This window comes from Crinia signifera, chromosome 8, assembly GCF_055691185.1.
Source record: "Crinia signifera chromosome 8, ASM5569118v1, whole genome shotgun sequence".
Lineage (NCBI taxonomy): Eukaryota > Metazoa > Chordata > Amphibia > Anura > Myobatrachidae > Crinia > Crinia signifera.
In genome coordinates this window covers 166,804,486-166,831,483 of record NC_139224.1, presented here as the reverse complement: position 1 = coordinate 166,831,483, position 26,998 = coordinate 166,804,486, and the positions used below count along the sequence as shown (strand labels likewise).

The following is a 26,998-nucleotide window of genomic DNA, read 5'->3' as shown; positions in this document are numbered from 1 at the left end:
TACTAGCCCGGCCGCCTACACTCGGTGCCAAGGTTGTAAAATCCTGTGTAACGTGCCAAGGAACTTGGCACAGCGATTACCAAGTTGTTGACCTTACAGGTTGGTCCTACTGATATTTGATCTTGAGAAGAGAATCATTTCTGTTAGAGGCACTTAATATTTATCTGTCTCCGCGCCAACTTTGGGAGTTGCCAAACGAGTTCCAAATAGACCGCGCAATTCTCCTCTAGAACTTTGTTTGTTGTGACGAGCAGACGTAGCGTGCACGGAGAACCACGGTGTCTCACCCCTGTGGTATGCACGAACTGGCTTACTACAATGGTACCTTTGTTATCGATGAGGAATGTGTACGAAGACAGCGAGTCCTGGTAATAGGTAACATCCTCCAGGATGTAAGCGAGGTTAACGTCTACCCCCACGATTCCCAGGAGCAAGTTCCCAAAATAACAAGGTTTAGTGACCGTCATAATCAGACCTGAAACAGAGGGTACATATAGTAAATAGTTAACGGAGATCAAACTCTGGGTTACGGATTCACTATTGAGTACAGTCTTCCTTTGCAGAAACTGATGGCTCGTTGTGAACAATTAAACGTACGGTAATGCTCAGATCTTACCGTCACCCATCTCGTCAGAGTACGGGAGGCTGAAGACGGCTTCGTCAATCATCCGGTTGGGGAGGTTGGTGTAAAACCTCCCGACCGTCGTCTCCAAGTTGCTGAGCTGATTGAGGACCATCATGCTTCCCTTGGTGACTGGAAGTGCGCTCCGGTCGGACACGCCGTACTTGGCCGAATTCTGCTCCGCGAGGTCGCGGAGGAACGCCAACTCTTTCAAGCCGGTTACTCCCTCTGATTGGAGGAAGAGGACGATAAACCGGTTAAAACCCGCTCTACAGGAGGCGCTAAGATTATTCACAACATTTTAACGCTTTCAGTGCCAACGTCTCTGTGAGAGATGTTCAAAATATCCGCTAAAAAGGCCAGCGTCTCTCACATTTGTTATATAAAGTCAAATAAAAAATGTTGTGTAAAAAACAAAATAAAAAAGATGATATTTCCTATATAAGGTGACATTACCGGTCATTATGATGAATACAAATGTTGGCTTGGCAATTGTCACACCTATTTTGACAAATTCACTCGGCACTCAAAGGGTTAATGATATGTAAGCTAGTCAAAACATGTAGTGTTCATTCTAGCACCCGCCAACTTTGAAAACCCATGCAGTTCCTCTTCCCTGCCTGGGGTGTCGCTGTCTGCTGTGCTGTTTCTAGCACAGGTCTGGTTTGCATATCAGTACTTATATACAGACCACACTGTGGTAGAAGCACTGCAGCAGACAGCGACACCCCAGGCAGGGAAGAGGAACTGCATGGGTTTTCAAAGTTGGCGGGTGCTAGAATGAACACTAACATGCAAATAAGCCCCTTTCCTTTATTTAATAAACACATCAGCATTCATCTTAGGAGACAGAAGACAATTAAATATATCAAAACAACTGTAGCCAGCCCAAAATAAATGTACAGCATGGCCAAAACTCAGTTGGACTAGTTAGTTATTGAGAACCAAGTACTAGTTATTATTTACCGTTCATGATGGCGTAAGTGAGGATCATGACCGAGTTGTTCAGCTGACCGTTCTCCTCGCTGATCACCCTCAGCGTCGACTTTTTATCTTCTTCTGAGGAATCCTTTGAGGTGATTCCAGCGGACAGATAGATGATCACCATGTCTGTATCTGGGAAAGACACAAAGGACAAAGGGTTGCTAGACGCCAGATCTGATCGGGTTATAAAACGAGATTTCCACAAACTGGGCTCAGCTCGGAAAAGTACGCCGGACTCAAACATAAGTTCATTCATTCAAAAGGACATCTTGTATTATTTATACGCGGAAATGCTTTGTCAGTCATCGTCTCCGATTCAGAAGGGCCAGCGGTACCCCAAACTGGGTGCCAAGGGCTGTTGGTAAACTACCAAATCAAATTATTTTATGGGCAACATGGCAGGCCACCACATCACTTACCCTAACAATAAAAGGCACTCATAAAAAGGGGTATTCTTTATGGGGGAAAAAATAAGTGGGGGAATGTATTCTCCATTACACCCTCACTTCCTGTTATGATCAGCAACCCCAGAAAGGTCTTAGAAAATAAATATCTAACAGAAGCCTTATTGCCACAACTACAAACATAGGAACTTGTGTGCATTTAATGCATACATTCACATAGGGAAAGTATTATCGAAACCATATTATAAATTTCCAAGTAAACAGCAAACTGTTCGTTCAGGGGTCAACGAATGAAAATGGCTTTCACCTGCAAGAGCTGGAATGAACTCTCTGGAAACTGTGACAGGAGCTGATGAGTTTATGAAGTAAAATGAGACTGGAAGAGACGCGATGTTTATCCAAAAAAAACCCATCAATTACTACAAGGGTTTATATACTGTCACAGGCCTCTGCCAAAAATGGATTTTCCCTTAAGTGAAACCAGTTGACAATGGAAATGAGAGTCGGTGTGTAATTTAACGGGACCTGGCAGGATATTGCAAAATAGGTTCCCAAAAGAACAATAGGGTCTTCGTGTTTCCATCCGCTCTCGACGGTAACAGGACAGACAAGAGCAGCGGCTCTCAAACACATAGATATAGCTAACTGTATAATGAATGTGTATCTTATATAGATTTCCTGAGGAAAGTTTAGAATTTGAAAACTGAAACGTTACCAGAGCGGTCAATGTATTATCAGGTTGCGAGAATGAAAACAAGTCGTCTTTAGGGCATTGATCGTTTATCTGCAAAGTTGTAGATGCCAATCTACGAGTGAATTGTGAATGGATCGGTAACCAGTATCCACTCGCAAATCCGTACGCAATTCCTGAACCATCAAATGATTTTTCCAGGCTGCGCAAATGTGAGACGGGCTGATTAACGGCGGCGCTGATGTCACAGACAAACCCTGAAAAGGCCACGGCAGAATTTTTCTGACACTCCCATATAACGGCCAGTTACCACCCCCCAAACGCCTGCTACCTGTCAGTCAAGCTGCAAGGGGATTACGTTTACGATACAAAAAGCGTTTTGTTTTGCTAATCACCCTTGCGCAGGTGTACGGGCCACACGCAGAGTCATACAATAATGGATTGATTATCGATTAGCGATCCAAGCTGAATTACACCCTTTGTATAAGGCTGCAGCACGTACGTGAAACATAAGCGGCCTGCAAGACTGCCGTCCCTGGAGATACCGCAGCAACATTCATCTTTTCTCTCTTTGCAGAAACTGACACGTTTATGAATGACAAAAGAAGCCAATTAATGACGTGTTTCGTGCTGAAGGTAAATTGGGAACATGAGCTGGCACCAAATAAAAGTAGAAGAGGTTTTATGAGGTCCGTACATTTTCAGCTGCGCAGCTTTCAACTCGCGCTAAAAATATTATAAATAGCTGTCAATTAGTAATAATTTCTACGCAAGTATTAGCGGAAAATATTCCCTTAGCATTAATGGCAACAGAAAAAAGCACCTAAAATATGTATTATTTGTTTGCAAATGTAGTGGAAGCCGCCATTTTCACACACCACAACTAAGGCTAACACAATGGGAAATGGTTAAGGTACATGTTATGGAGGTGACGTGCGACAGCAAGCGAGATGTCGAACAGTCTGAAGGTGCTGAGAGAGGCAAGAATTGAATCAGGCCCCAAGCGGGAAAAAAGTAGCAGGAGGTCGCTGAGGGGGTGTGTAAAAGTTGCTGAACAGTGCAAGAGGTGTTGGCAAATGGCACAGAAGAAGGGCGAAAGCAAAATAGCAAAATATGGCCAGTGGGGCAAAAAGGAGCCCGAGCCACGGCGTGGGCCCAAAAGGAGCCCGAGCCGCGGCGTGGGCCCAAAAGGAGCCCGAGCCGCGGCGTGGGCCCGAAAGGAGCCCGAGCCTCGGCGTGGGCCCGAAAGGAGCCCGAGCCGCGGCGTGGGCCCGAAAGGAGCCCGAGCCGCTGCGTGAGCCCGAAAGGTGCCCGAGCCGCGGCGTGGGCCCAAAAGGAGCCCGAGCCGCTGCGTGAGCCCGAAAGGTACCCGAGCCGATGCAAAAGGTGCCCAAGCCACAGAGCGGAGCAAAAAAGGTGCCGGAGCCACAGAGCGGGGAAAAAAAGGTGCTAGAGCCACAGGATGGGGAAAAAAGGTGCTAGAGCCTCAGAGTGGGCAAAAAGGCACTACAGCCACAGAGCAGGGAAAAAAAGGTGCTAGAACCACAGAACGGCGCAAAAAAGGTGCTAGAGCCCCAGAGTGGGGGGAAAAAGGTGCTAGAGCCACAGAACGGGGCAAAAAAGGTGCTATAGCCACAGAACGGGGCAAAAAAGGTGCTATAGCCACAGATCGGGGCAAAAAAGGTGCTGGAGCCACAGAGCGGGGCACAGTGGTGAAAAAAAAGTTAATGGAGCCGCTGAGCAAAGGAACAGCCTGGCTGCAAATGGTGACATTTACACTTTTGTAGTATGTTAAAATGGACCATTTCAGGATCAGTCATTATTGGTGTAAGACACCCCCCCCCCCCCCCACACACACACACACACCCCGACACGCGCGCACACACACTTCATTATCGTTACAACCAGAGAGTGAAGCAGAAGATAAGAGGCTCTTACTTGGTTGGACCCTTGTGCCGTTATTCGTATTCCTGATCAGCTGGAAGGCTTTCTGGAAGCCCAGGGCATGCTGGGTAGGACTATCCGAGGACTTGACGCTCGCCACAAAGCTGCCCATCTCTCGCTTGGTCTCACCGGTGGCCGGGGACAGGAACATCTTGTAGCATTGGTCCAGGGAGCAGGTCCTGACCAAATCGGCAACGGCCAGGACTGAAATCTGGACGAGACAGAAAGAGGATCTCTGTGTATCTTGCAGCCTAACATTGTACAAACATTTGTCTAATGCAGGGTTATTGCTTTTCACACCCAATGTCCAGAGGAATAGTCTTGGAGACGGTCTGTGTTATTGCAGGAGAGCAGATGTACGGCACTCCGCCATCCGCTGCCAAACAGTGACATCACCACCAAATGCTTCTCTGTGCTACGTATGTGGCGAGTACTCCCAGAATCAGGAGCACACATTTCCCATCTGTGCACATCAGAAGACTCTTCTGCACATGCTCTCACCAGTGTCCATTATCCAGCACGAGCCATATACTCTCCCACTCGTTATAAAGAATGGCAGTAACTTACAAGGTTCTACAGTATCTAGATCACAGGTTCTCAAATTCGGTCCTCACACAGTGCATTTTTTGCAGGTCTCCTCACAGAATCACAAGTGAAATAATTCGCTCCACCTGTGGATCTTTTAAAATGGGTCAATGAGTAATGAATGCACCTGTGGGGCGACCTGGAAAATGTGAGCTATGTGGGGTCCTGAGGGCAGAGTTTGAGAACCACTGGTCTAGACCAGGGCTGGGCAATTGCGGCCCTCCAGATGTTGAGGAACTACACATCCCAGGATGCTTTGCATTAGTTTTGCTATGTGGCCATGCTGAAACTGATGCAAGGCATGCTGGGATGTGTAGTTCCTCAACATCTGGAGGGCCGCAATTGCCCAGCCCTGGTCTAGACAGTCAATGGGTCGACACCAAATGGTTGACATGCAAAAATGTTGATATTGACAAAAAGGTCGAAATTAGTTTTTTGTGGGTTTTTTTGTATCTATGTCAACACCTGAGCAAGTCTACCCCCACAGCGCTCGGCACACTATACCGGTCAGAATCGGCATCCACGTGGATTAAAGTAACAAAAGGCGCCCCCCCCCCCAAAAAAAAAAGATTAGTCCAAAGTGTACTTTTACATTAGCTACTGGCTGAAATGAATCAAAGCCACCAAGGAAGCCAAGAAAAATCTTGGGCCCCAATACAGCAACGTCCCGAGCCACCACCCCCCACCCACACCCCCGGGAAGTTTTAACCAAAGTGAACTTTTACTAGTACTTACTACCTTCTTCTACCCAAAGCCAGTTATAACCGAACATGTACTTCTACCCGGTGCATATTATGGGGCGTGACACGGAGATTCATCAAGGTGGGTCAGTAAAATCCTCATTCCCCGCTCCCACAACCTATTTTCTCCCCGTGTTTCCCGGGAGTAGAAATGCTCTGGGCTGTTTATACATTGATCGCAGTTCTCGGGAAATATTCCCGCCAGCACAATACTCAGATGATGGGTTTATCGATGGAGACCTCGGGAATATTCCCAGAGATCCGCAAACAAATTCTAACACGAAAGTCTGAGAAATTCAGGAGGAAAGCAGCTGGTTAGAGGGTTACAAATGGGGTACGGAATAAAGCAAGTTATTAACTTTTAAATAAAATAATTTGGGGCAGCAGGTTGCACTAAAACCGTAAAGGGGGTGTACGCATTGGTCTGACGCACCCCCACGTAAAGCAAACCACCCAAATCCCCCTCCCCCCCCCGCATGGCTCAGTCTGTCCGTAACTACAACCCAGCTCTGATGCAGAAATACTGTACAGACAACTACAGAGGGAGAGGAACGGACGAATAATCACCTTGTCGTGCTCATCGATGGAGTTCAGAAAAACCTGCGCCGCGTCCTTGGCGATCTGCAGCTGCGTCTCCGTGATCGACGCCCCATGGTCCAAGATGACGACAATATGCTTGGACTGCGGCCTTACCGTGGACACGTATATGGGTCTAGTAAAACAAAGGTAAATGTTCAGTATTCTCCACTCACAGGAGAAAGAAAAAATAACTAGAAACAGGAGCAACGCAAATATAACATACAGTCATCAATATCTGTGCGGATACGGTCATTTGTGTGTGATGTTTCATCATCGGTTCCGGCACAGTCAATGGTGGTCACTGGTTACTTACGGCACTCACTGCCCACGTCAGAGTGCTCACTGACACCCCTTCACCACTCAATGCCCCATACACTGTCCACTGCACAGCACCTCCTACCCCTATCCACCTCACAGCCGCCCACTTCAGTATCCACCTCTCACAACCCTCACTTCAGTATCCACCCCACAGCCAAACCCCCCCATTCAGTATCCACCGCACAGCCTCCCACTTCAGTATCCACCCCTTACAGCCCCCACCTCTCACAGCCAAACCCCCCCCATTCAGTATCCACCTCACAGCCCCCCCACTTCAGTATCTACCTCACAGCCTCCCACTTCAGTATCCACCTCAAAGCCCCTCACCACTACAGTATCTTCCTCTCACAGCCCCCCAATTCAGTATCCACCTTTCCCATTTTCTTCTCTTTCAGTGTCTACCTTTCGCAGCCCCCCCCCAATTCAGTATCCACCTCTCACAGCCCCTCCCCTTCAGTATCCACCTCTCACAGCCCCTCCCCTTCAGTATCCACCTCTCACAGCCCCCCACTTCAGTATCCACCTCACAGCCCCCCACTTCAGTATCCACCTCACAGCCCCCCACTTCAGTATCCACCTCACAGCCCCCCACTTCAGTATCCACCTCACAGCCCCCCACTTCAGTATCCACCTCACAGCCCCCCACTTCAGTATCCACCTCACAGCCCCCCACTTCAGTATCCACCTCTCACAGCCCCTTACTTCACTATCAACCACAGCCCCCCACTTCAGTATCCACCTCTCCCATTGTTGCTCCTTCAGTGTCCACCTCTCGCAGCCTCCCCTTTAGTATCCACCTCACAGTCCCCCCCCCCCCCCCCGGCCCAACTTCAGTATCCACCTCTCCCAGTGCTCCTCCTTCAGTGTCCACCTCTCGTAGCCTCCCCTTTAGTATCCACCTCACAGTCCCGTCCCGTCCCCCCCCCCCGGCCCAACTTCAGTATCTACCTCTCCCAGTGCTCCTCCTTCAGTGTCCACCTCTCACAGCAAGCCCAATGCACGTCAGTGTCTAATTCTGAAAGCTCCTGACTGGTTTATACCCACAATATACAGTATATTAAGCCCGCTCAAAGCAAATGCTTCAAAAGCTAGTCTGCTACAGTACCTTGTGATTGCCTATGTGTTTGTGCATGTGTGAGAGAAAGAGATTTAGTTTCACTCGCAGCCAACAGATGGCAGTGTTTCGGAGACGCACACTCAGACACTAGACAAATATATATATAATCCCGCCACCACTGGAAGCAAGCACAAGAGGCGTCTCTATAGAGGAACCGCGTCTGAGAGCACCCAGCTCAGACATTATGCAAGCACAACACATACATCCCGAGTGCACACAGAGAAAGCTTATCTCCTACTGCGAATGACCTTGACATTAGCGAGCAGCGCTGGCTGGGGCTCAGTCTACACTAATTCTGACAGCTAATTCTGGAAACTTACAAAAAAAAACCCAAACCCCCTTCTTGGACATATAATCCAGCGAGGAAGAAGGATGAGTGAAATGAACAGGATACAGACTCCATTTACTGCTGAAACGCTGCCAATCGCACCTCCTGGTATACACAGAGCCAGCGCATTGCGTACTAGCAGGGAACAGCAGCTAGACATCTCCATCGAGTATGTTTGGCCACTTGCGTCCGGGGCTGTTTGTGCCAAACCATTCTAAATGATTGCTCTGTAAGCCTGTGTAACAATGTGCTGGGAATTCACCAGCGCTGGGAGTTTCTGAGGAGAGAGAGACGTAGCTCAGTGGAATTAACGTCCGGCGTATCCAACGCCCATAGTGACAGCTGTAGTGTGGCCACGCTCATTCTCCATGGCGGTGAGGGGCTCATTCTAGCATCCCAGAAGGAGCCTGAGTGTTTAAGACGGAGCTCGCTGCATGGCTGGATAAGCAGACTGTCAGATAAATGTTTGGGTGCTGGCAACTCGTGACATCAGGGCCAGAATACGGTGTATGGAGGCCCCCGGGGCCCCTACCAAGAAGCATTGAATAAGATACACTGTTGAGGTTTATAATGTGTAAACACTGCCAGCACCATAGTTGGGTTACCGCAGCGTAGTGCCCCCAGTTCATATTATGCCACAGTGACTCAGATAAAACTTGTTAGATAATGGCTGCCCCTGGTGCGTGTAGGGGACAGCTACACTAGCATCACACAGAAGAGGCGGTCAGACGTTCATGCAGTACCCTTTGCAGCAGCCAGGTGGCGCTCTATTTTATGCCTAAGAGGAGCTTTTAGGCAGCGCCCAAACAATCGTCTACAACAACTGTAGTCATCTGCACCAGGTGGGGGACGCAGTACGTTCACCAGTGACGAATGTTTTAAAAGCTCCTTCCAAAATATCTCCCAGTAATGAGATTTGTTGTATTTCTCTGTAAATACTTTCTGAAGAGGAAATAATAATTACACCCATGTGAGAAGGAATAAGCGCGTTTTTTCAATTAGAAAAATAAATGAAACAAAAACAAAAATCCTTCAGTGGTGTTTTTTTTTTTTTAAGGGCGTGCTCCCCAGTGGGCGAGTTTTTCCAGGGGATCGCTCCCTAAAAAAAAAAAAACAACGCTGTGTCCCCGGGTCCGGTCAGCGCCGCTGAACTGTGTAACAGCCACTGCCCGGCCCTGCCCCCCCGGCAACCTGGTGTGACATATAGAGTCACACATTCCGGGGAAAGGGGGGGCGGGGGGACAGGGGAGAAGGGGACGCACCGCCGATCAGCCGGAGTGTCGCTGCCCGGCTCGAAGCAGTGGTAATACAGAGAATATTCCGGCGATCATATTTTCTTGCCATTTTCTATCACAGGAGCTTCTGAAATTTCCTACAGGTGTAGATCACTCCAGCTGCTGTGGAACTACACATACCAGCATGCCCTGCCACAGGTCTATTATCAGGCATCCTAAAACTATGGCAGAGCATAATGGGAGGTGTAGTTTTCCAGCTGCTGGTGTGCCACATGTTGCCTAAGCTTTGATCCATTAATAGTTCTTGCTTCAAGAAAATGCTCTGATTAAAAGTTTGCTCGGGTTAAAGTTTGTTTAAAGTTCTAAAGCCAAGGCCTGATTAAATGTTCCAGGTGCCCTAGGCTAACACACATGTAGCTCCTCTGGTGTATGAGTACTCAGGGACTCGCCAGTCATACAGCCCATGTGCCTGTAACACATAGTTACCTACCCTCCTGCATTCTGCAGGAGACTCCCTGACATAGCAGCAATCTCCCTCATTAGTCTAGCAATCTCCCTCATGTCACCTAGCCCACATAACACTGTTACATCATAGTTACCTCCCCTCCTGCATTCTGCAGGAGACTCCCTGACATAGCAGCAATCTCCCTCTCTCCCTCATTAGTCTAGCAATCTCCCTCATGTCACCTAGCCCACATAACACTGTTACATCATAGTTACCTCCCCTCCTGCATTCTGCAGGAGACTCCCTGACATAGCAGCAATCTCCCTCTCTCCCTCATTAGTCTAGCAATCTCCCTCATTTCACCTAGCCCACATTACACTGTTACATCATAGTTACCTCCCCTCCTGCATTCTGCAGGAGACTCCCTGACATAGCAGCAATCTCCCTCTCTCCCTCATTAGTCTAGCAATCTCCCTCATTTCACCTAGCCCACATTACACTGTTACATCATAGTTACCTCCCCTCCTGCATTCTGCAGGAGACTCCCTGACATAGCAGCAATCTCCCTCATTAGTCTAGCAATCTCCCTCATGTCACCTAGCCCACATTACACTGTTACATCATAGTTACCTCCCCCCCTGCATTCTGCAGGAGACTCCCTGACATAGCAGCAATCTCCCTCTCTCCCTCATTAGTCTAGCAATCTCCCTCATGTCACCTATCCCACATTACACTGTTACATCATTGTTACCTCCCCTCCTGCATTCTGCAGGAGACTCCCTGACATAGCAGCAATCTCCCTCTCTCCCTCATTAGTCTAGCATTCTCCCTCATGTCACCTAGCCAACATTACACTGTTACATCATAGTTGCCTCCCTCCCTGCATTCTGCAGGAGACTCCCTGACCTAGCAGCAATCTCCCTCTCTCCCTCATTAGTCTAGCAATCTCCCTCATGTCACCTAGCCCACATTACACTGTTACATCATAGTTACCTCCCCTCCTGCATTCTGCAGGAGACTCCCTGACATAACAGCAATCTCCCTCATTAGTCTAGCAATCTCCCTCATGTCACCTAGCCCACATTACACTGTTACATCATAGTTGCCTCCCTCCCTGCATTCTGCAGGAGACTCCCTGACCTAGCAGCAATCTCCCTCTCTCCCTCATTAGTCTAGCAATCTCCCTCATGTCACCTAGCCCACATTACACTGTTACAACATAGTTACCTCCCCTCCTGCATTCTGCAGGAGACTCTCTGATATAGCAGCAATCTCCCTCTCTCCCTCATTAGTCTAGCAATCTCCCTCATGTCACCTAGCCCACATTACACGGTTACATTTTTGCGGAAAAAGGAATGAGAGACAGATACATTTACATTTAATCATCAGCGCCATTTCCCAGCACTTTACCAAGTATAGCATCTCTTACTAACTGCTTTGGGGCTCATCTACATTTGGATAGAAGTCATTTTACAAGATTCCTCTCAGATGTAGCAGTACACACCCACGCTTCTAGGTGCCACATTCACAATCTCTTATCACAATCTCTCCATATATGGAATTAGACGCGCCCTTTAGGTGAAGCATGACACGCCCTCTCAATGGGGTGCTGTGCAAAATTCTACTACCAACTATAATCTCCCTAAAACTAGTTTTCAAAAGTAGGCAAGTATGATGTAATAAAGATTATACAGGCCTTTGCTTTATTCCTCGGCTGTCGCCTGCAAGGTACCACCCAGTCCTGGCGCCCTAGGCTGCAGATTAGTCAGCCAATTGGTTAATCAGGCGCGGTCTAAAGCTTAGATTGGCTACAGTAGATTTAACCTCTGACAACTTTATCACTTCCATATTGAACAGCACAACAGCAGACCACCCAGAAGACAGGGACACTATGTAGGGTGACAATATTAGAAATGCCGAAGTTCCCAGCATGCACGAGGAGATGATCGATAGTATGGGCAGATCTCAGGGTCACCTACCTGCTGCGATGTTCGTAGCTTCCCTTGCATCTGAACTTGTGGGCTGGAAATACTGTAAAGATGCCTTCCTCAGAGCTGAAATACTGCCATTTAATGCCCGGGTTCGATTTCAAGTTGTCTGCAAGGACTGAGGGAGTGAAAAAGAGAAAACGTTAAATATATATATTTTTAGAGTAATAAAATCATTTAAACAGAAAACAAAAGCAAATTTGAGAACCTGCAAGCAGCCTGCGCTAGGAAGACATTATGCAATAACGATGCACCATCTTCATATATTGTACATGGGTCATTAATGTATGTTAACTGCTCTACAGACTTGTCCATAGAAATCTATCCTCCATACGATACAAGTTGTGTTACACAATGCGTGTGCTCCATGAGATTGGTTAGCGCCGGCTGCCTTTTTCCATTACTTAGTGTCTTATTTGCAAAACAGAATATGGATAGGTGAATAGGACACACAAACAGCTTCTGCTGATTAAAATGATATGCAGCACACCTATATTCAGTGTGTGACTGAAGCTGTATCTGCATACAGCCACAGTTACATGCTCAATATAGGCATGCTGCATGTCACTTTAATCAGCAGAAGCTGCTCATGTGTGTCAAAATGAATCCGATATTTATATCATTGATATAATTCACTGGCGATACCGCTGTGTCTGAGCAGGGGCGTAGTAAGTACACCCGCCATCGCCTGTGGGTGGATAAATGCACTACACAGTATATATCCGGCCTAACCATTTGGCAGTGGACCTGTCGTACAGAATCCGTGGTTACCGGCTGATACCCCCGGTGGCCGTGGCACAGATAAAGGGTAGTGGTATTACGTGATCCCAGGGCAGATATCTGTCTGGGATTTACAGGATTAGTGGGGTGGGAGAGACCGGTGACTGCTGCAACCAATCCACATTCCAGGAAACCTTCGCATTCCTCTCTTCTACGCCTGGTGGCCAAAGGAATTTTAAAAAGTTTAGCAAAGAGCTGATGAGCCCCATTCTCCTGCATAACACAACACCGGGACAGGGACAGCATGGGGACAGTGACACACACACAACGACAAGGCCACACTGTCTGACGCATCAATCGGGAGAGAGAACATCTGGCTGCTCGGGGGCTCAACATCAGGCTAACATATTAAACGATTCATCTGCACGTTTCCTTCCTCCCTGTTCCTGTTATACTGTACACATAATCCAGACAGAATGGAGGAACAATAGCATTCGGAGAAGTTCACTGAGAACAATGGTGCGCACAGTGCTGATATACTACCGGGGAGCAATCACAGCGCAAATCTGAATCTATACAAAGCTCCGAGCTGCAGTTTTCTACTTAATATGGGAAAAAAATGATATACATATGTTTTCCTTTTTACAACATGGCAGATGTATTAAGCCTTAACAAGAGATAAATGTAAGTGTGATAAAGAGAGATAAACATCCAGCCAATCACATGCTAACTGCCATGTTACAGGCTGTGTTTGAAAAAAGTCAGTGAGGTGCTGATTGGCTGGACGTTTATCTCACTTGAATTTATCTCTTGTTAAGGCTTCATACATCTGCCCCATTGTTTGTACACGGACTAGATGGCGCTAACTGACTCCCCTCACATAGCTGAGATAGCGCTAGCGTCCGCAAGGCATTGCCATCTTGTCGTTATGTTGCTTAGCAACTGGGCAAATCTCCAGCTCGGCCGGATAATAAGTCCCAGAAGTCGCGGCGGCGGCGGTCTGTCTTGTCAGTGCTGTAAGTATAAATGTGTGTACGCATTGTATATATTTTGTTCTTGATGAAAATCGTCTAAGGGCAATTAAAACATTCAACTATCATACACTGGATGTTGGGGAGTGCCACTGAAATCCGGGGAGTGCCATCCGACTACCTGCATATACTTGGACCCCAGCATCGCTGTTGTTGGAGGGCACCCAGGTACCTTTTTCAATTTAAGTGGAGAGCCGGTCATTCCGCCTGACTCTCTCTCTCTTATCACTCCAGTAGTGGAAGATTTTTCACATTTAGTACATAAAATTAAACTTTTTAAAAAGCAAGTGTAAAAAACCCATTTGAATCATAAAGTTTGACTAATTCCAAACCCTACGCGTTTAATCTTAACGACTTCATCAGGGGTGTATTCAATTGAATAATGCAGTGGTTCTCAAACTGTGGGTACTGACCCCAAAGTGGGTCGCGACTCCATATTTTTGACCATCAGGCTGATGACTTCTCTAATCTCTCTTCCAGGTAGTTTGAAAAATCAGTTGAACTGTCTGTTACTCAGACTCCGTTAACGATATATTGCCCAGTGTGTACCCCTGCAGTTGACAGTAACAACCACACGAGCCCGGCTCCGCTACTGACATTATGTAACAGACGTAATATCTGTATACGGCAGAGGAGAGGCTGAAGAGGTCACTGGAAGAGATTGCACAGCTGTCTCTGGCTGTCAAGCTGATATCTACCAAACAGAGATAAGCCCATTGCTGCGGAGAGAGTCACTCAGCGCAGAGTGCTCCGAGGTATCGGCTGACCCAACATAAACACAGACACAAGTGTGGCGTTCATATAGATCTGGTGATACACATCAGCCCATCATACATACTATATAGGACCACTATGGCTGGAAATTCTATTGCGTATTAGTCACATAGGTTTAGACTGATCTGTGTTAGAACAGAATTTGCAGATTTACTGAACAAAAGACATTTCAGAGACACCTATTAGTAGGATTCGGAGCTAATCCCGCTCTATCTGAAGGTACGGGGAGATGAAAGAGACACAATAGCACAAACGGGTAATTGGAAATGTGGCTTTGGAAGTGTCGCTTTGGAAAATTAAGATATTATCTGGTTATGAAATTAATTGACAAAAGCAGAGAACATACAAACAAAGGACGGGAACGTGATTTCCACGCTGGGTGGGAACAGAATCTGAAATCAAAACTCTGTCTTTCGGCAACTTTGAATTTAAATCAGGGAATCTAAATCGATATTCTGACGCGACCAAAATTCTCATTCACTCTCTTGTCATCTCCCGCCTTGACTACTGCAACATCCTTCTCTCTGGGCTACCTCTCGCCCGCCTTGCACTTCTCCAATCCATTCTTAACGCTGCTGCTAGGCTCATCTTCCTCTCCCGCCGCTCTACCTCCGCCTCCCCCCACTGTCTATCTCTTCACTGGCTCCCCATTCCTTTCAGAGTTCTCTTTAAACTCCTCACCACCACCTACAAGGCTCTCTCCTCCTCCACCGATCTCTATCCACACTCCCTCCCGTCCTCTTCGCTCCATCGCTGACCGCCGACTGACCTCTCACCTAATCACCTCCTCCCACTCCCGTGTCCAAGACTTCTCTCGCGCTGCCCCCCTGCACTGGAACAACCTCCCGCCACCCATCAGGCTTTCTGATTCCCTTACCTCTTTCAATCGCTCCCTCAAAACCCACTTTTTTCGACTAGCCTATCCCTCCTCCTAACCTCTTTTGATCCTCCTATCCTGCCTCTGTTCCCCTCCGTTCCTACTTATCCTATTGTTTTTCGTTCGTCCACCCACCTCCTTTTAGTATGTTAACTCTTATGAGCAGGGCCCTCCTTCCTCACATACTCACCCTACATCTTTACCTCGCCTGTGCTCCTGCCCTGTTCTTCCCTTCCTCTACTTCATCTTCAGTCTCCTCGACAATTTTTACACCTACTTCAGAACTGATGCTGATTTTAGTTCTACCAGCTATACCCCTATTTATGCTGTATTTTATCAACACACCCTGTACGTTACCTTGTAATTTTTTTTTTTATTGCTATGTACGGCGCTGCGGACACTTTGTGGCGCCTTATAAATAAACGTACTACTACATTAGTGGAACGTTCCGTCTATGGGAACAGCCAGGCAGGGCAGTTGCCAGGGACCCACGCACATACACGGGGGGCACTATGGGTATGAGAACAGGGTGGTATAATGTGAGCAGACCACTTGTCCTGTGTGAGGAGCAACAAGACTACGCAATGTATAAATAATTAGCAATACTGCCGGAACGTGACCAGCCCAAAAGTCTGACGATAAGTGAAGCGGTTAATAACATGAAACACAAATCACGTATTCTGCAGTAAAGCCAGGAAAAACATTCTAAACTGGGGAAGTGATAATTGCCCAGCCATCATCAACTGCGATGACATGTAGCATGTTGGGGATGGGCAAATGTACAAAGCGGCGCGATTATGATACTGCTGCGCTTATACTTGTATGCGAACACTGGGGTACGCGGTAGTGATACACACAGGTGAACAAAGCACCTGTGCAACGCTCGCTGATGTCTGTCGTCACGCAGGTTGACATTCCTCAAGTGTGTCAGTACCCGGGGGACCGTAACTATGCGATAATCCCGACAATGCGCAATGATAATTTTCACGTTCTTTTGCGGTCGTTCATCCGCCCCGCCGGTCTGCGTTTGACCTATAGATCCATAAGGTTAATCTGCCTTCGCTTTAATAAAGATCTGTAAATATCATCAGCTAGGTTTATTTTTGGAGGAGCCGTGTTTACGCCCAAGATGAGAGCACTTTCCAGCAGACTGAGAGGCTGACTGGAGTCATGAACTTTGGATCCTGAAGTTAAATGATAAACAATCTCTAAGTGCCCGGAATGCGGGTTCTCGGGCCGTGTAAACAGCCTGCCAGCGTCCGCTTAGGGTAAGAGAATCTGATCCGAGCTCGTGAAACAGACGAAAAGTTTTGTTTTTTAAACAATGAAAAAAAAAAACCCGAAGTTTTCAGTCTCGTGGACAGAAACTAAAACAAACTAGTAAAATATAAAAAAAAAATAATGTCATTATTGTAAGCGTGTGTATAAAACGTTTTATTTAATGTCATAAAATAGTCCTGTGAAGGAATATATAACATATACAGTAACCTACTGAAACCATACAAACCGGAGAATTATTTCACCTTGTTCTCTATACAAATATCCAAAAGGCAAAAGGTAAAAAATGTTATTGCATGTAATGCTCCCGGGGAGCGAAAGGCAGGAAGCAGGAGAATTAAAAAAAAAAAAAACCATTCAAAAGAATGGACGGCCGCTGATTGGCTGAGAGAGCTCTCACAACCAATCAGTGACAGACCATTCTTTTGAATGTTTTTTTTGTTTTCCTTATACTACTGCCACCCGCCGCCAGCTGCAGATCGGATGCGATACATCGCGGGTGCTTAAAAAGCAATACTGCACTGATGTCTCGGTACGATTCCCACTAAAGCCGGACTAGGTGTAGAGTTTGCATATTCTCACGATGTTTGCATGTATGTGTCTGTTACCTACTGTTATGGTTATTTGTGAATAGTGGTAACACTAACCTGAGTTTAGGTCTCTCCCGGGGTTGAACGCCCGGCTATTTACCGTCGTGGACAGTCTGTCGCAGCTGATTGTTTTGGAGACGTTCGTGTTGAAATTCCCATCAAAGCTGAAATTGAGAAACAAAGATGGCACATCAAAGGGTGAACTTGTGAAAATAAAAGCCTTTAGCGTTACTGGGATACCCAGGTTACACTTCTTATAGGATAATCGTAGCTGGCACCGTATGAAATACACTGATGCGAAGTAAGACACACTAACCTCAGAAACGCATTTGTCTTCCCTTAAACTTTACCTGGTATAAAGTATAACACGAAGGACAGAGTATGGGATCGTATGCCTAATGAAGTGATAAAGTTGTTGGTGATAATGCAGCAGCCAATCAGCTCCCGTCATTCTTTAAACCCAGCCTGTAACATGACAGGAGCTGATTGGCTGGTGCATGATCACCCGAAACTTTATCACTTCACCAGGCTTAATACATCTGCCTCTCTGTCCCTGAGCTATGATCACAGCCTCAGCCTTAATTACACTGAAGCATGCTTCTAAGATCACACCCGGCCTGTCCCTCTCACTAGACCCCCGAGTGGATGCTCATACTCAGACGGCTGTGATGGGAGTTGGTGGAAGGGTTGTGAAGCATAGGGATCACAACCCCTCGCGCAGCTTCCCCTCACCTTCTCTCTCCAATGGTCGACAGGAGCCTGGATGCCGGATCGCGGGATGGACAGGGGTGCTCGTCAAGGTCGACGTGGGTCAAGGTCAACATACGCATTAGGTCAACATGGGGTTTTTCAGTTTTTTGTACATCTGCCTCTTGCACCTGAAACTCACCAGGAAAAAAAAAAAAAAGGTCTATTTATGGAGACCCCTCATGTCCAAGGACTGGTAAGAGGACTATGGGGGCAGCGGCAAAAGTTTTTTGCTTGTTTTTTTACACCTGGGAACAACTCAGTGACTGTCAGGAAGATTTATAACAGTCTGGTGAGTAGAACGGCCCGAGGGGCAATGGGCCTGTGAATTTTAGCAGAACCTTCATTGTGCATAGCTCAGGGTTACACCGCACAGCGCTGTCCTTACTCATATCACAGGGTTATATCAGCAGATGCAATGTACGATCTCTATAAGCTACAATGACTACAAGCGGAACTAATGCAGCGCTGTCACAGCATGAAGCGGCGCACCCGGGGGGGGAGCGCTGTTGCCGTACAGCACGAGATGGAACGCACTGATGGCTTAGCAAAGGTAAATTAATGGAATCAGACGATCCAGTGTACATACGACGTAAACCACACACACCGTCATAAAAACAAGGTAAGGCTGCCAGCTTCAAAGCTTCCAACACAGCGGGGAGCTTCCCCGAAGAGTTAAAAATGATGGCAATGGGGCGGGCGCCTGTTTTTTTGGGCTGCGAGCAAGTAGGCAAACAAAATGACGGCGATGACAATGCTGAAATACCGGGCCCAAAGAACCACTGCTGCTTCTCTACAGAGGGAGGGGGGGGGGGGGGGGAGACCAAAACACATTTATGTGACTAATTGGTTTCTTCGCCGACTTTCAGGAGATCAAAACGCTGCCAGAAATTCATTTTCAAGGGAAGTTGCATTTAGGAGGAAAGAAAACGGGGGAAGGGGGAGGCGTGGGGGGGGGGGGGGAATGGAAGAGGAAAAATAAAAAGTGCCTTCTGGATTTACTTTAATGAAGAACTGATCGAACCTGCGTCCCAAGGGAGAAAACAGCGCAACGACTCCCACTTTGATCTGCTCCCCACGGAGATATGCGCTCTCTCTGCAGCTTGCAAGATGCTCGTTTGACTGACAGCTGCTCTGATGTGCAGCACGCTTTGAACTTCAGACACTTAATTCCCATCAGGCTGCAGTCATTTCTATTCTCCCTCAACAGGATTTACAAGCCGAGATCAGCCGTGTGGAAGAAGAAATAGGTTTGCAGGAGGCTTTGAATCTCACATCAAGCCGGTGCTCAGGTTTATTGTGGCCGTAAGATGTGCTGGAAATCAGCGTTGGAGACGTCAAATACAAGTGGAAAAGGGAAAAGGGGTCTGTGTTTGGCGTTGCTGCCTCAAAAGTATCCCCAAATCCTTAGAAAGCAGACCCCAGGGTCCGCACCAAAAAGATGCAAAGCTGCGAGTCTAGGTTGCTCAGTAATCCATAATTTAGGATACTGGTTCCCTAACTGGATTCCGCTGAATCACAAGGTTCCGGAAAAGGCCGTCGGGGTGCTCTGCAACGTAAAAATTAAGATGGGTAAAAAAATAAAAATAAAAAAAACTTACAGTTCTAAATGTTTACATTTGTCATACATATGCCCTCGTACATCCCTAGTGTGGCGAGCGCAGCGAGCCACCGAGCCCGAAGCGTGGCGAGCCCTGCGAGGGGACGCAGATGACATCACATATATTCCGCTCGCCACACATCGGGCTCTGTGGCTCGCCACACTATATAAAATAAACTCCACGCCGACGTGGATAGCGGGGGTATGAAGAGGTCAGAGGACACGTACCGCCGCCCCTCACGGGCTCGCCATGCTTCGGGTTGGCGTTGATAGTGGGGTGGCGTTAACAATGAGGGGGGGGGGGGGGCATTTAACATAGTCAGTACCCATCAGGGTGGGTATACAATAAAAAATCGGGTCTGGGGGGGCATTTAACATGGGAATAAGCCCAAATCGGGCATGATCGCGTCGCATCGCATGCCATTATAATGGCATGTGATGCGACGCAATTTTAAAATTGTATACTCAAGCCCGGGAAAAGGTCGCATACCTTAATTAGTGGCATGCAATGCGATGGGCGCCGTGATAATACACAAGTACCAACCACCCTTCTTGTCATATGAGGACATTCGGCATTACTATATTCGGTAGTAACTGGTGTCTTTTTTGAGATTTTATTGTTTGTTGAAATGCTCTTTATTTGTAAATGAAGCACAAGCAGCTTCTGCAGATTAAAATGATATGCAGCATTCCTATATTCAGTGTGCGAACGCAACTGTATCTGCATGCGAAATGCTACGTTACGGTATTTTCCCCGAAAAAAAACCAGTAGCATTCCTTTTATTATGCAGATACAGCGGCTCATGTGTCCTATTCACTCGGTTGTGCAAATAAGATGCTATCTAATGGAGAATTTGCAAAAAACGGTTTTCGGTGGTGCACGGAATTCACGCGTTATGTAAAAAGCTATTTTTATCGGATGGAGGGTAGATGTATAAGGACACATCTTTAAATATGTGTGAACCATCACGCTACCAATAAACCACTGCTGCACCCATTCTTTCCTACATAACATTGTTTGCGCCAATGTGTGGGAGTTTCTGGGCGCCCATTACCCATCATGCCTGAAAACAACAGGTAAGGCGGTTAAGCCCATGCAAACTGCTAGGAGAGCGTTGTCTGGGTGCCCGAAAGCCTGATTTTGGGGAGATTTCTGCTCGCCACCTCAGGTGAATGCCTGCCAAAATAATAAGTGCCCACATTGGCGTAAACAATTGCCCACACTGGCGTAAACAATTCAATAGCTCTCATCAATTTAGATGAATTACCTCCAGTGCCACCCATGGAGGATTAATCATCAAATGTTTCTAGCACATACTGGTCTGTAACTTAGGGCTGAGTTACAGACCAGAGTGTGCCAGAAGTAAAAGGGCTGAGAGCAATACTCCAGGCAGGAAAGAGGAACTGTACAGGGTGCGATCTGTGTAGGGTGTTATAATGAACCCAAGTTAAGGTAGTACAAACTGGCTGCCCAGCTCTTAGGGGTTCCTCAGTAAGAACTGCTTTTTAGGGTAAAATAGATGTATCTAATGATGGGGAAGACAACTATATTTTAAGACTCCTACATGTGGCCCTTGGACAAATGATGTGGCCCTTGGACAAATGATGTGCCCCACGCCATATATTGAGAAAATAATTCATGTAGTGCTATATAAATGATGGAGAAGACACCACTGAACTGTTCCAGCATATTGTAATGTCTCTGATTGAAGTTGGATGTGGCCCCTTTGCGGCAAGTCTGCTGCACATTCCCCTAAGTACAGATAACAGAGGCGCTTCACCAGGGGGATCAGAGTCTGCAGCTTAAACGGTTTAGGAAAAAAACTATCCTATCTGGCACTCTAAACAGGAATCCGAGTGAAAATAGATTCTAAGTGGATCCTCAAGTTAAGATCCTAGTAAACACTGCATGAAATATAAGCCTCTGCCTTTCTCACGCCAGGCTCTGCAAACCGCCAACGCAAGCGGTGTTTAGGCAGTAAGCTATGTACAGGGTTCCCCAGACAGAAAGTTTGTGCCCTTCAAGGAGCAGATACCTTTCAATGAAACCATCTTTATTTTTGTTTTAAATTAGCAACCTCCCTTTTTCCATCTTTAAAAAGAAAGCAGAATAATTATGATAGTCCTTGTTCTCCGCTAGAAAACCTTATATCTCTTGCAAACTTTTCTGGGTGCAAATAAATCTGGCTTCCTTGAGGTTACAGTACACACAGAAGACACATGATGTGTGGGGGGGGGGGGGGGGGGGGATGTCACAGTGAAAACAGAGCTCAGAAGGGCTTGTCAAGGCTCTCTGCTCACTAAATAACATATTATGTGACTGTGGTTGCCATGGTTGTCCATAAGACTATGGAAAACATTTAGAGTTATTAACCATTAAGATCTGAAGACAAAATTCAAGGTAATAAAGGAAATTAACCAAGCGTTCGAGCAGTTCGCTGTGATTCACAGAAAACAAAAAACCCCAAACCCTTATGGGATTGCTGCTTAAAACCCCCAAAAAACATATTTAATAAATATTAAATATGAGGCCTCTAAGCTTTTGTACTCGACACGATAGAAGGATACATACAAATTTTGCCAGTTAAAACTAGTTTAGACTCAGTTCTAACAAAAGTTACTTGCAAGCCCCTTTTGAACAAATTCAAGTTTATGATAAGGTGACCACTAGGGGGCCCTGCTTAACATAAAGCTATAAACACCTTGCACATTTGAAATAATCCCAAAAACACATTTTTATTCCAATCAGTTATCATCCATAAAGGTCTATAAATTATCTCCGCCACTAAATATCATCCTCCGCCCTAACCAATCATTCCCGTGGTCCGTAGACGACACACCTGTAGGTGGAGCCTTCTTCGCAGTCACCACCTACGTACTTGTGAGCTTTAGCTAGAACACAGCTTCTCTGTATTCAACTCTGAGATACGATATGAGCCAAAGCATCTGACCATATAATGAATTACAGCGGGGAACAGTGTCAGCAGCCCTGAATAAGAGACGGGAGTTCACAATATTGGGGTCAACTGGTTGTCAATTTCCGTCCCCCTGCTGTGCGATATGCGAGACTAAGCGGCCTTCGTGAAATAAACCCACAGGCAAGGTGGTCCAAATGTTTCTCATCTGCCGTCAGACTTTATTTTTCGAAGGCCTGAGATAGTCGGCCCTAATTAGCCCTGCCAGGGCAGACATTCTGCTTATATTACTGCAGTGTAATAAAGATAATTCGCTCTAAAAGCATTTGCGGATTATTTATAAAATCTGACTTAGATAAAGCGCGCGCGGGGGGGGGGGGGGGGGGGGCGGGACCATCGGACTGTTTATGGAAGACATTGCCATAGTCCGCCAGGCACCTCCAGAGAGGAATCTCCATGTAAAGAGAAAGAATTTGGGAGTCATGCAGACCTGGTATTTTTGATTTGCCCGTTAACAGAAGTACACAATAAGGGGGGTCAGGTCTATTGAATGCAAGTTTGCATAATACTGGACATTCCAAACAAAAACGTCAGCTTCAAAGAAATGTCAGGATAACAGCAATACCCCAAGAAATATAAAACACCACAAAAAAAAAAAAAATAATAATATTTTTTTTTTAGAGATGAGTGGGTTCGGTTTTACTCGGTTCTTATCGGCAAATTATTTATTTACAGTTTCTTATATAGCGCAGCATATTCCGTTGCGCTTTACCATTGGAAACAGCAATGATTAAACAAACTGAGTAGAAATAAACAGACATAGAGGTAGGAGGGCCCTGCTCGCAAGCTTACAATCTATCGGTTATCACAATATCAGATTTTTCTGATTGGCTATCGGCTGTCACATGTTTTGTGTGGCCAATAAGATCCCACTTTGAGATCTGAGTAAAACCAAAACCCTGTCATCTCTAAATTTGACACATACGCACTCAGTGTCCGTCTCAGATGGTCTCTAACCTCTAAGTGGAGGTTTCTATGGCATGTGAGGTTCTCTCTTCTAACCTCCAAGCCAATGTCAATAGCTTGGAAGAGAGCACCTCACATGCCATTGGACCCTGCACTTTGCACCAATAGAAGTTCAAAAAATGTTAATCATGTCGACTTTTTTGATTCTAGACCATCCCATTGTTGACTTAATATACTTGCGTCGACCTTAGCCATGTAAATCTATGTCATGTGTCGAACTAAACCCTGTCGACCTAATATATCGACCCTATGACCCATATCGCTGCCAGTATATATGCCAATAAGATGGTTCATGTCTGCAAGTTCTGATCTCCTTGTTAGAACACTGTGCCAGTGCTACATGTCAGGCGACCAACTCACCACAGTCCAGTGTCGCCAGCTGGAGAAATACACAGTGATTAATCAAGAGATCAACTTTCAATTCAAATGTAAAGAACCAGGTTTAGACCCAGTAGAATGACCAGCTGATTCAGAGGTGGACCCGGGGGGCAGCCATGTCTATTGGCGTCACCAGTGATGTTATGCACATACACCTTTAAAGTCCTTCCCCAAAATACAATACATAAAATCTGCAGACAGAAATGTGTAAAGCTAAGAAATAAAAGTCACTCAAACCAACGGCTAAATCAGGGGTAGGAAACATGCGGCCCAGCAGCTGCTGTGGAACTACACACCCCTGGCACGGTTGCAGCGTGTCCATACAGCAGAACTGTAGCAAGGCATGCTGGGAGGTGTAGTTCCTCAGCAGCTGGAGCGCCAAAGGGGTTAGACATAACACGATATGGAGAACGGACAATAAAAAAAGAAGGTGTTACTTACTCCATCATCGATGGCGGAATGGTGCAGCAGTCCTGGATCGCGGTGAGCGGGGACGTCAGATGCGCAGTGTACGAGGCTTCCACCACCTGCTTATTCCGAGTCACCACATCCAAGTAGCGGTTAAACTTCTCCCGGATCTTCTTGGCCAACTAGACAAAAGGGAATAATAAGCGTCACAGGAAATTCTCAGTCACAAACGTCTGCTTCTACTGGGCTCCATAAAGATGGAGTTGGTGCTTGGAGTCAATACTGGGAGCTATTGCACTGGATAAGGCCTATATTCCTATTTTAGAACGGACAGAAGACACAGACGATCCAATATTGAACAAAAAAGACTGCGGGGATGCGAGGCAGAAAGCTACGATGGCGTTAAATATGTAAATATGTTTTGCGAGTCGATTATCCTTCTTCTCTCACAAGACACCTCAAACAGCAATTGAACCATCAAATTCCTTTTGTGCCTTCAATAGTAGACGTCTTAGCCAACCCTTCTCTTCCTTTTATCTGCCTTAATTTTCCCCAGACACCCCACTATTTATCCGCTTACGTCCCCCGAGCCACTCAGTCGAGTGACTCCCTTAAGGTTTGCAAGTCAAAAGTCCTATTCAGATAAGAGATGACATTGCAAATAGATTTTGATCTAATAAAGCTCAGATTGGGAAGATGTATCCAAAGCAGCTTGGTCCCACATCACCCTCATCCAAAGTGGGATGAAGAGCTGACTATTCAAGCGCTGGGTTAGAAGTATACACATAAAATGTCCAGTATGGCGGCCGGTAGTTTGTATCCGAGCATTAAACAGATCTGCAAAGAGCCCATTGTAATCCAAAAATAAACTACAAAAAACATCCTTTGAAAATAAAACCACCGTGGTGGTGGTGGATCTTTTGTACTTGAACTTCACAACTGCTGTTAGAGCAAAAATAGTTGCTACGGGTTACCTATACATTTATAGACTACACTTTTAGGGCCCCTGTAATGGTTGATACCTCCCTGGGGATGTTCAGAAATACTTCAAGTTTCCTTGGAAAGATTTATATATAAAAAAAAATATTCCAGGAAAGTGCTGGCAGATAACGCTCCAGACGTACGTGCTCATCATAAATACCTGCTCGAACAACCATGAAGGTCAACCCAATGGGCTTTTTTTTGGCCCAAATGTTAACACAGTCGACATGGACACATAAAAAAACGCCATGCTTCTATTCTCCCTCCACGCCCTAGTGGCAGTACGGATGGTGTAATGGTTAGCATTACTGCCGGACAGCGCTGAGGTCATGGGTTCCATTCAGACCATGGGCCCAACTGTGTGGAGTTTGAATATTCTCCCCGTGCTTGCGTGGGTTTCCTCCGGGTACTCCCGTTTCCTCCCACAATCCAAAAATATACAGGAAGTTATTGGCTCCCAACAAAATTAACCCTAGAATGTCTGTGTGTACGTGTACATGTGGTAGGGAATATAGATTGTAAGCTCCACTGGGGCAGGGACTGATGTGACTGTTCTAATACTCTCTGTAAAGCGCTGAGGAATATTATATATGTGTTTTTCCTGTGTAGACCTAACGACTGTATACCAGCGGCCAAGCAATGGAAACTTCACAAGAATACTGGCTGGTATTCACCAAGTATAGATAGTTTGGATTAAAAAAATAATATTTTTTTTTTATAAACTTGCAGAAAATCTAAAACCTGTAGGTAAATGCAATTAATATAAAATGTTTGATTAAATAAAAGAAAAACAGATCCTGTAAAATAGTGTAACATCCTACATAATAAATAACACAACTCCTCACCACTATGACAACTCCTCACCACTATGGGGTGAATTTAAGCATTTTGCATGCCAGCGACCGCTAGATTGCGCAGAACTGTGCAATTATTGAATTGCTCTATCGAGATCCTTCGCCGACGCGGATATTGAAGTGGTAATGTACGGTCATTTCGACGGGCCTGGTAACTAGTTCATTGATAAAACCACAACTACAAACTCCCTGCAACAGAACTACATAGCGTTGCTCTCTCCCTGCCCTACGTAACTACAAAGCGGCTTATCGCCAGCAACTCTCAACAAATAAAAACCGAATGTGAAATCTCACAAATAACTTTTAAAATATTTTTTTTTTAAAGGACAATTAAACTATTTGCCAAATATATATGAAAGTATAACAACATATGTGAAATAAGTTCACACAGAGAAACTGACCGCTTTGCAGTTATGTGCAGTGTGGATTGGCGGTTTCATACACAACAGCGGAATCATCACAGCAGCTTAAATGACTGCCGCCTACAGTTTGAGACATATCCTAGCCGGTCAGTACTGACTTCGCTGTCTGTAATGTGGAAGGGCCATAATACTCATAGTGGTATGAGGAAAGTAGCTGCTACAAACATGACCTGCCGGGATTACAGGGTTCCGATATGTCCTTATAACATAGGCTATAATGCTAAAACCCCATTAGGATGAATCGTACCGCCTATGCGATGTCACCACGGGTGGTAACCTGCACTCCGTAATCTGCTTCAGGGTATCATGTGCTGGTAAGCCCCTTGGCATATCCTCAGAGCTTAGCATCGATGCACAGGGAACCGTCTGAGTATGTAATACCAGGACGGAATTTCCTTGTGGCCTGTAAAGGCTCCT

The 26,998-nt window shown here is 46.2% G+C and overlaps 1 protein-coding gene across 2 annotated transcripts in view; it reads right to left on the bottom strand.

Moving 5' to 3' along the window:
* CACHD1 (cache domain containing 1) overlaps nt 1–26,998 on the bottom strand; it is an 80,392-nt gene that overhangs the window by 16,665 nt on the left and 36,729 nt on the right. For both annotated transcript variants that reach the window (XM_083157685.1, XM_083157686.1), the window contains exons 3-10: nt 24,358–24,506; nt 17,308–17,414; nt 11,972–12,098; nt 6,538–6,682; nt 4,640–4,856; nt 1,589–1,738; nt 617–850; nt 326–475 (exon numbers count right to left, since the gene is read on the bottom strand). In XM_083157685.1, coding sequence (XP_083013811.1) covers nt 326–475; nt 617–850; nt 1,589–1,738; nt 4,640–4,856; nt 6,538–6,682; nt 11,972–12,098; nt 17,308–17,414; nt 24,358–24,506 — 1,279 coding nt within the window. The remainder of the gene's footprint in view (nt 1–325; nt 476–616; nt 851–1,588; nt 1,739–4,639; nt 4,857–6,537; nt 6,683–11,971; nt 12,099–17,307; nt 17,415–24,357; nt 24,507–26,998) is intronic.